At 46.1% G+C, this 9,476-nt stretch overlaps 1 protein-coding gene across 1 annotated transcript; it reads left to right on the top strand.

Annotated features, from left to right (window-relative positions):
* Positions 1–18: 18 nt before the first annotated feature.
* Positions 19–9,104, top strand: CNOT9 (CCR4-NOT transcription complex subunit 9). The gene is made up of 8 exons (XM_073647407.1): positions 19–179; positions 3,423–3,602; positions 3,718–3,833; positions 4,892–5,001; positions 5,466–5,575; positions 5,746–5,844; positions 6,132–6,223; positions 8,333–9,104. Exons 1-8 carry the CDS (start codon positions 156–158, stop codon positions 8,499–8,501), a joined length of 900 nt encoding a protein of 299 aa, XP_073503508.1. The 5' UTR covers positions 19–155; the 3' UTR covers positions 8,502–9,104.
* Positions 9,105–9,476: the final 372 nt, after the last annotated feature.

The raw sequence follows: 9,476 nt of genomic DNA, 5'->3' as shown, positions 1-9,476 counted from the left end.
TCCTGACCACCAGAGGCTCTTACTGAAAACGTCACATCCGGGTGTCGGGACGTCGGTCACGTGCGTATGTTACGTTAAGGAGGCGGGGTTCCGGGTTGTTGTGGAGGGGACGGAGCGGGAGAAGACGGCGGAGAGCCTGAAGGCGGCCTCCAGACATGCACAGCCTGGCCACGGCAGCGGTGAGTGCGGGAGAAGGGTGGGGAGGCCACAAAGACCACTGCGCTCACCTGCAGGCATGCTGGGAGTTGTAGTCATCTCACAGGTTCATAGGAGACCCTGCTATATATTGTACTGCTATGTTGCCTGGCAACCGTAAAAATGGCAGATACTGGCCAAAAAGCCAAGCTATGGCAGCTCTCGGGCTCATCTGCGACAATCTCACCCGATCCGGCCAAAACGCCCAGGAAAGAAATTATAAAAGTCATACAGTGTGTGTGTATATATATATATATATATATATATATATATATATATATATATATATAATGTATGTTGGGAGTTGTGGAGGTTTTTTTCCTATCGGCGGTGCATACAAAAGCGACATCCGGATTAACCCTTCAGAGGCTGAGGAGCTGGGGTGTAGTGAGAACTCCCGGACAGGAGGGGGCGACGCTCAGGGACCGGACTGTGAGAGGAGTTCACACTATGTTTAAGCAGAGATCTAGAAGATCGTCAGTCATTGACATAACATTAGAAAATCCTTTAAAGGGGCATTTGTGCTACCACTGAGCTAGTAATAACAAAAGCCCGTCTCACATAGCGAGATCGCTAGCGAGTCACGGTTTTGGTGACGCAACAGCGACCTCACCAGCGATGTCGCTATGTGTGACACTTTGCAGCGATCAGGCCCCTGCTGTGAGATCGCTGCAAAATGTCCTGGACCATTTTTTGGTCTTTGCCCTCCTGCTGGTCAGCACACATCGCTGTGTGTGACCAGCGATCAGGCTGGTAACCATGATAAACAGCGGGTTACTAGGGGCGCACTTAGTAACCCGCTGTTTATCATGGTTACCACTCTGCTACGGTGAGCGGTAACCTCCCGCTCACCGTAGCAGAGTGGTAACCATGATAAACAGCAGGTTACTAAGTGCGCGTGTGCCCCTAGTAACCCGCTGTTTATCATGGTTACCAGCCTGCTCCTGCTTCAGCAGGCTGGTAACCAGGAGCAGGACATCGTGGAAAGATTCTTTCCACGATGTCGCTGCTCCCCTGATCGCTGGTGAGCCTGCCTGTTTGATAGCTCACCAGCGATCACATAGCGACGCAGCAACGATCCCTGACGGGTCGTATCGTTGTCGGGATCGCTGCAGCGTCGCTAAGTGTGACGGGGCCTTAAGCTGAGCTGTTTGTTGCCGGCTGCTGTTTAATCAGCGATGTGGAAGTGTAAATATTGTTCTGTTGATGCAAATGGCAAATGATTATCTTCTGCCATATACATCACTAGAGCGGCATTTGCAGTTTCACTTCATTGATCTGTCATTAGCCTGTAACAAACACAGCTCTGCTCTGCTTAGTTATTACAAGCTTGTCTTGGAGAAGTGCAGGAGAGTTGAGCTCTGAGCAGGGCTGTGGAGTCGGAATCTGTATAAAATGGACCGACTCCTAAAATATATAATAAATTGGGTACAGTAGTTCAATGCAGTTTGTGGGGAATATTTTTTCACAAGAATTTGGGAAAGTTATGAAATGTCCTATCCCTGATCTAAGGGTCTAGACTTAAACATGAGTCTTGTATGAGGGAGTCGGAGGTTTGGCTTACCGACTCCACAGCCCTGTCTCTAAGAGAAACCAGCTAATAGTGTACAACCACAGTGCACCTATACTGACTGAAGATAAAGGCGGCCAGGCAGGGGCCTCTACAGCAGCAGAGAGTACAGACGCATTCAGTTAGGTTTTCACTTAGATCAACTTGTTGATCACTTGGAAAGGTTGAGGCTTCTAAGGAGCACAAGAGAGCGGGGTCTGCAGCACCGAGGAGAAGCCGGAGCTGCAGGAAAATGGAGTCTTAGCTGAATGTGCAGCCCTATTACCTCCTATGTGATGCTGGATGTATCTAGGGGCTGAAGGAGATGAAAGAAGACTCAACAAGAGAGAATCTTTGTGATGGGATTAGCCTTTATGTTAACAGTATTTACTGTAAATAGAACAAGTGTCAATTCAGCTAATTACTCCAGTGTTAGAGAGAAGTATCCCAGGAGACTTCCAGGGAGGACAGTCTGTGTTCTGCATAGCATATGCACTGGTCTGGCTTCCAGGTCAAATAGCTCTCAAAGGGGATGTTAAAACTCAGCCTTTAATAATATAGGATAAAAAATTGGCAGAATGTGCACGCATTAAAACAAAAAAAACAAAAAAAAAACATAATGCTTAGACTTTTTCTAATATGTGCACATTCTTCCAATTTTTTATCCTATATGATTAAAGGCTGAGTTTTAACTACTTGCTGTGACGCTGAGGCACTACTCAGGGACAGGCCATGAGACAGTGTAGTCAAGAGGTCCAGGGTCAGATACCAAGAGAGAGCTTGTCATAAACAGAGGGGTAAGACAAAGGCGTAGTCAGGTCACAGTCCGGGGTTAGAATTCCAAGAAGGTAGTAGATCAAAACAAAGGGGCTAGGCAAACAGATGGTCCAAGGTTGGGCAGCAAATGATCAGAAACGGAGCATTGGAAAACAGGACGGACGCGCGCGCGCGCACACACCAGTGAGCTGAAGCTACGACTGGCAATAGTCAGACACTGACAGCCAACTAAATAGCCAGGTAATCACCCAGAACATGAGCACCTGGAAGAACCTCATCACGGCCCGCCCCTGATTGGCAGCTGAACTGTCACTCAGTACTGACAGCTCAGCACGACCCTGATTCAATATGGCAGCTGAGCCGTCACTGACTGCGTCCAGGACACTGTGAGTGGTGGAATCGTGACACTTTCCTTTGGTGCCTTTTTGGACCAGTATTTACTGTGCTTTGTGAAAAAATGGGATTCTAGAAATAACCCTTAAAGGGGATGTTCAGGACTTTGTTAAAAAAAAAAGTTCCTAAACACTAACAGGCTGGTAGTTGTTACCTACCTGCCTGTTGTGCCCGGCGCCGTTCTTCCCTGGCACAAGGTGGTCACAGACCGGCATCTGCCTCTGCTACAGTCATGCTGATTGACAGCCAGATCCCGCTGCCTAACTCAGGGGAGCCGGCTGTCAATCAGAATGATGTCGGCAGAGCGAAAAAGAAGCCACCGCTCTGTTGAAGTGATGTTTGTGACCGCTTTGTGTGACCTGAACAAGTCCAGCCATACACCTAAGGCTGATACGTGCTGTACATGCATTCATGCCCCTCTGAGTGTGCATATCGTAGTGGAGGCTCATGTTGTTCTCCCCAGAATGTGGAATAACCTTCTGTTTTTGTTTTTCACATCCTCGTGTAGCCTGTGCCGGCAGCACTAGCACAAGTTGACAGAGAGAAGATATATCAGTGGATCAATGAGTTATCGAGCCCCGAAACGCGTGAGAACGCTCTACTGGAGCTGAGCAAGAAGCGTGAGTCGGTCCCAGACCTCGCCCCAATGCTGTGGCATTCATTCGGCACTATTGCAGCACTGTTACAGGTTCGCCTCTGCCGGATTCTATTATATATATATAATGTGTATGTGTGCATTTATTTATTGTTTAATTGAACAATGACAATGAAACCTTCTTCTAATTCTTATCTACTTCTTACAGGAAATTGTAAATATCTACCCATCCATCAATCCTCCAACCCTGACAGCGCATCAGTCTAACAGAGTGTGTAATGCGCTGGCTCTGCTGCAATGTGTGGCTTCTCACCCAGAGACCAGGTAACCAAGGTGGAAAGTGCCAGCTATCACAGATGAGGGCATCGGGCACACAGCCGGGTTACAGGGATTCTCTGAGACCTGTAAAACTTAAAGGGGTGTTCCCATCTCCAAGATCTTATCCCAATATGTAGTAGGTGCAATAATAATAATATTAGCAAATACCTACAATTAGAAATGTAGTATAATTCTCCTGATTCACTATGTCTCTTACCCCATGTATAGGGCATTGCAGTAGCCTAGGTGTCCATGGTTACAACCACTTATATAGTGACAGTTAGTGGTCGTATGCCTAAGGTCCTGCAATGCACTTCACATGCAGTAAGCGACATAGCGAATCACAAGAACTATACTACACTTCTAATTTACGATATTTGCTAACATTATTACTACATTTTGGGATAGTATATTTGTAATGGGAATACCACTTTAGGCTGCAGGAAGTTCTGTATATGAAAATGCAAATATTATTCCCGTGTTAAATCTCCCTCCACTCCAGCTCCAGCACTGATGCTCCCGTGTTTCCCTTCGCTCTTTTTCCTTTCGTGATGACGTGTTGTTGTACACTGCAGACCACCGGACCACCAGGGAATTTACCAGCTGATGTTTGTTTTTTATTTTCTAGCCTATCCTGTAATCCGTTTCATTTCAGACAACCCCCTTAAGATTCTGTTTTGCACAAGGCAGCTATAGAGGGCACTCACAGGTCCCCTTGTCTGTATGTTAGTGACCGCAGAGGATTTGCTACAGTCTCCTGAACATCACCGTCTGTATGGTGCCTACAACTCGGAGAATACTAACATTAATGTACCCATAGACTTCTATTGAGCAGGCGTGTGCTCTGCCATCACTTTGTTTATTGGAAAAAATGCCTTTAGGATGGTAGTTGTGTTCACTTTGCCATCAGAGGCTCCAAAATAAAACACCTTGCTGGAACTGAAGTTATACAACAAGTCTAGTGATGCCTCCTGGTTCCCATAAACATGGCCGGACATGGCCGAGCAGCCAGTTACATGATGCCGTCCATCTTATTAATATCCCATTTCTTCTCACTGATCCAGGTCTGCTTTTCTTGCTGCGCACATCCCCTTGTTTCTCTATCCCTTCCTTCACACCGTCAGCAAAACGCGGCCTTTTGAATATCTCCGTCTGACCAGCCTAGGAGTCATCGGTAAGAAATGCCATTTCCTTCAGAGTTTTACTTTCCATTTTCCTAAACAGGATAATAAATGTTTTCCATAAGTATTCGTATTCACGCGCAAGTGATAGGGTTTATATGGATATAATATAGAGGAGGGTGTCCTCTGTCCGTCAGCAGGATTGGACTCCATTTTTCGGCTGTCATGACCTTATTTTATTCGTTGACCAGTTGTGATTTTTTTTTTTCCCCTTTTTAAGCGTTATCTGGGGGCACCACGTAAATACATTCTGATGTGTCAGTATATTAACATTTATAGCCGTCAGCAGGCACAGTATACAGACAGTCCCGCTGTCCTATTAGATCATTCTATAACGCCCTCAAAAGCCGCCATAAAAGTCGTATTGGCGGCCCTTGATTGTCAAGGAATCCCTGGGGTAATGCTTAATCACCAGAGAACACACCGCTCGTAGTAACTCGGTTGTGTTTCCTTCCAGGTGCCCTGGTGAAGACGGATGAACAAGAAGTCATCAACTTCCTCCTCACAACAGAAATCATCCCACTGTGTCTGCGGATTATGGAGTCTGGAAGTGAACTCTCCAAAACGGTACAGCCGCTCCTCCCCTCCCTTCTAGTCTCCATTCACGGCGGCGGCTTTTATTGATCCTCGCTCTCTCTGGTCACCTCCAGTCTGGAGCAGGCAGCATCCGTCTCTGATTTCACACGCGGCCAAGAGCAGATCATTTCTCCGTAATAAGTTTGTTTCCTTTCTTTAAGGTCGCCACGTTCATTCTCCAGAAGATCCTGCTGGACGACACAGGCCTGGCGTACATCTGTCAGACATACGAGCGCTTCTCTCACGTCGCAATGATCTTGGTAAGATTTGAGTAGGAGCTTGGTCTCGTGCAGGTAAAGGAGAAATTCCAATAATAACCCAACTGCACTTTTTATATAGTTCATTGTGAAGGCCCTCAAACTTCAGATCTTCTGTTGCTCATGTATTAGAGACGTCATGCATTCATTCAATACCGGATTGGTTCCATTAAATGCTCTTTTATTCATTCACCCATGACAGCACCCTTATATCGTGGTGCTGTCATGGGGTCCGAAATATCCCGTTACCGGTAAGTAACTAAGACTTATCAATCTACTTGCCTTTTAAGGGTAAAATGGTGCTGCAGCTCTCCAAGGAGCCGTCTGCCAGGCTGCTGAAACACGTTGTGCGCTGTTATCTGCGCCTCTCGGACAACCCCAGGTATGCTTTAATTTTAACATTTTATTCAATTATTGCATATAAATATTTTATTTATTTATTTTTAAAATATATTAACAGTCCATAAACTAACTCTATAGCAATTATGAAATTACAAGGTGCCAGGATTATGTCAGGGGTTGTAGTTTAATAATAATAATAATCTTTTTATTTATATAGCGCCAACATATTTCACAGCTCTGTACAATTCAGACAATTTACAGACCTTATGGGCACTGTCCCCATTGGGGCTCACAATCTACATTCCCTATCAGTATGTCTTTGGAGTGTGGGAGGAAACCGGAGAACCCGGAGGAAACCCACTCAAACACGGGGAGAACATACAAACTCCTTTAAGATGTTGTCCTTGGTGGGATTTGAATCCAGGACCCCAGCGCTGCAAGGCTGCAGTGCTAACCACTGAGCCACTGTAGTTTCACGGTAACTGGAGAGCTGGCTTATAATTTTGCTACTGCCAAACTATTTCAATTTATCATATTATTGATTGATGCAAAAAAACAAAAACAAACAACTAAATCCCTTGAAGATATAGGTAGTTTAGGCCATAAGAGCCCGGACTAGACCTGGACGTTTACATTGGTCACAATGGAAATCTACCCATACTAGGCAATTGTCTTGTAAGGGGGCTGTTGGGGTGGGAGGGTTTCCTGTTGCTCTAGGTAACCACTTAGATGCCACGGGCACTATTGAATGTGGCATTTCAGGAACATAATGGCCGAACTATCCAATCCCCATCATGGCAGTAATATATAGCCTACTGGTGTCATACATTTATGGCACTATGAGTTAACTGCAAATGGAGGTTAGGTTTTGCTGAGGGGTTAAATGCAATTAGGCTGAGTTCACACGATGCGTTTTTCATGCGTTTCCGCTGCGTTTTTGCAGTTGCGTAAACGCCGCGGAAACGCATGAAAAACGCATGGTAGAAGGGCAGCAATGTTCCCCAATGGAAATCCGCATGTGCTGTGCCCATGATGCGGATTTTTCCGCAGCGTAAACGCTGCGGTCAAAAATCCGCAGCATGTCAATTAATTTTGCGGAAACGCTGCTCTTTTGCCGCCATTGACTTGCATTAGACCGCATGGAATCCGCATCACTGTATATGTTGATGCGCTTTTCATGCGGTCTAATGTGCGGATGGTACCCGGGTGTGGATGAGAGGACTCTCATCCAGACCCAGGTACCATTAAAAAATATATATATTCTCACCTTCTGACGGCCCGCGCTGCGTCCTGCTGGCTTCCCGCGCACTTCGCGGTTGAATGAAGGACCTTCGCTGACGTCAGAGTCATGTGACGGGTCACGTGACGCTGACGTCGGAAGGTCCTACAGTCTCCACTGCCGGCAGCCGGGACCGATGAAGCAGGACACCGGGGGCCATCAGAGGGTAAAGTATAGATTTATTTTTTATTTTTTAACATTCACACACTATATAAATCCATGCCGGTTGCATGGATTTATATAGTGTGAAGTTGACAAGCACTTTCCAAGTGATGCTAAAATCGCTTAGGAAGCGCTTGTCAACCCGCATGCGGAAATGAAAGTGAAGACCGCTTCATTTCCGCATGTCCCTGGCAGGAAACCGCATGTACAATCTGCATGCGTTTTTTCCTGCCAGAGAGATGCAGAAACGCTCAGGAAAAAATCCTGAGCATTTCTGCATCGTGTGCACATACCCTTATTATTATTTTTATTATCTGGTTGTTTTTTGTGTCAACATTTTGCGTTGATGTATTATTTAAATTAATCTTTATAGTGGTCACAACTCATTTTCCAGGACGTCCCTCCTGACAGCACCATCAGGAATATAATGGGCGCTGTCATGAGGGACTATTACCGGTAGGTCTAATGCCTTCTTTTTTGCATACCGACCTCCAAATCCCCTTCATAAACATAAAGCTACATAATAAATTCCTGGCTGCCTTCTGCCACCACCATGGGGAGTGATTTTAGTCATAAAACCAAAGCAGCTCTGAGAGTCTTGTGTAAAGGAAATGATCTGCTTTATCCCCAGAAAAGTGAGCGGTAGATTTAACAGATCAAATCACTTTGGCGTTAAATAATCTTTCATTCCTCCGTTTTGTGTTACAGAGCACGTGAGGCGCTGAGACAATGTCTTCCTGACCAGCTGAAGGACACCACATTCGCCCAGGTACTGAAGGACGACACCACAACCAAACGCTGGCTGGCTCAGCTGGTTAAGAACCTACAAGAAGGTCAAGTCACGGACCCCCGGGGGATCCCTCTCCCTCCACAGTGACCTTGAAATACAATGCAGCGGTGCTGATGAGCGCAGCTTCTGGTATGGCAGCGGTGCTGATGAGCGCAGCTTCTGGTATGGCAGCGGTGCTGATGAGCGCAGCTTCTGGTATGGCAGCGGTGCTGATGAGCGCAGCTTCTGGTATGGCAGCAGTGCGGGATTCTGTCTTCATCTGATCAGTCGGCTTCTTTTTACTGAAGACCTTTCCTGGCCCAGATGTTTCATCCGCTCGTTCTCAGACCGGACAGGTTTTTTGTAACCAGGGACTCGGCGTTCTTGTTGATCAAGAAGTGGCCGCTCTAGGAACTCCTCCTGGGTCTTTCAGGTCTCTGGGCCGCAGTGATCTAGTGTCATGTTTACAAACTGCTACCATATAATGGAGTCACCGGACCCACTGCAGAACCGGGACACGCTCCTCGTCTGCTGCCTGACAAGCTCATAGCTGTGTCCCAACTTTACAAGATAAAAAAAAAAGTTATATATTTTTCACAACGGAGATGTTAAATAATGCGTTGAATTTGCAGAAAAGTACACAAGGTGTTCTAAAATAAAAAGTCATGGTTTCTTCATTTGTTGCAGGTTTTAATAAATACTGGATCCACACTTGGACTCTTTCCCCCTCTTTTTTTTTCCTTTTTTCTTAAAGGGGATTTCCTTTGCTGAAAAGAAGTCTTCAGTCTGTTAAATCTTGACTGTGCAATCCATGTTTACACCGCGCAGAACATGAATGCATACATGAGATTTCCATACTTGTGGTCACCACAATGTTCTATGGAGAAGAGTCTTGTTGGCACGTGATCTCATACTTGCAGTCGCACACCCGTCCACTCGTGCTGTTGTGAATTCATGAGCATAGTGACAGTGTGTGCACCAAACACTGTCATGGATCGGCAGTCTGCAGACACACAGAGGGGCTGACTGCAGTCTTTTCAGCCTGGAAATCGCCTTTAAATTGCACCTGGTGTTTCAGGTGCG

Source organism: Phyllobates terribilis, unplaced genomic scaffold (assembly GCF_046119375.1).
Source record: "Phyllobates terribilis strain yellow unplaced genomic scaffold, ASM4611937v1 Scaffold_9__5_contigs__length_417890890, whole genome shotgun sequence".
Lineage (NCBI taxonomy): Eukaryota > Metazoa > Chordata > Amphibia > Anura > Dendrobatidae > Phyllobates > Phyllobates terribilis.
The sequence above is the reverse complement of the archived record's forward strand: the minus strand, read 5'-3'. Positions and strand labels throughout refer to the sequence as shown.

Excerpts from the sequence above, each read along its gene's own strand:
- CNOT9 (XM_073647407.1), top strand. The coding sequence starts at position 156 with ATGCACAGCCTGGCCACGGCAGCG. Across the intron at positions 180-3,422 it reads ACAGCCTGGCCACGGCAGCG|CCTGTGCCGGCAGCACTAGC; the intron begins GTGAGTGCGGGA and ends ATCCTCGTGTAG. Across the intron at positions 3,603-3,717 it reads CTATTGCAGCACTGTTACAG|GAAATTGTAAATATCTACCC; the intron begins GTTCGCCTCTGC and ends TACTTCTTACAG.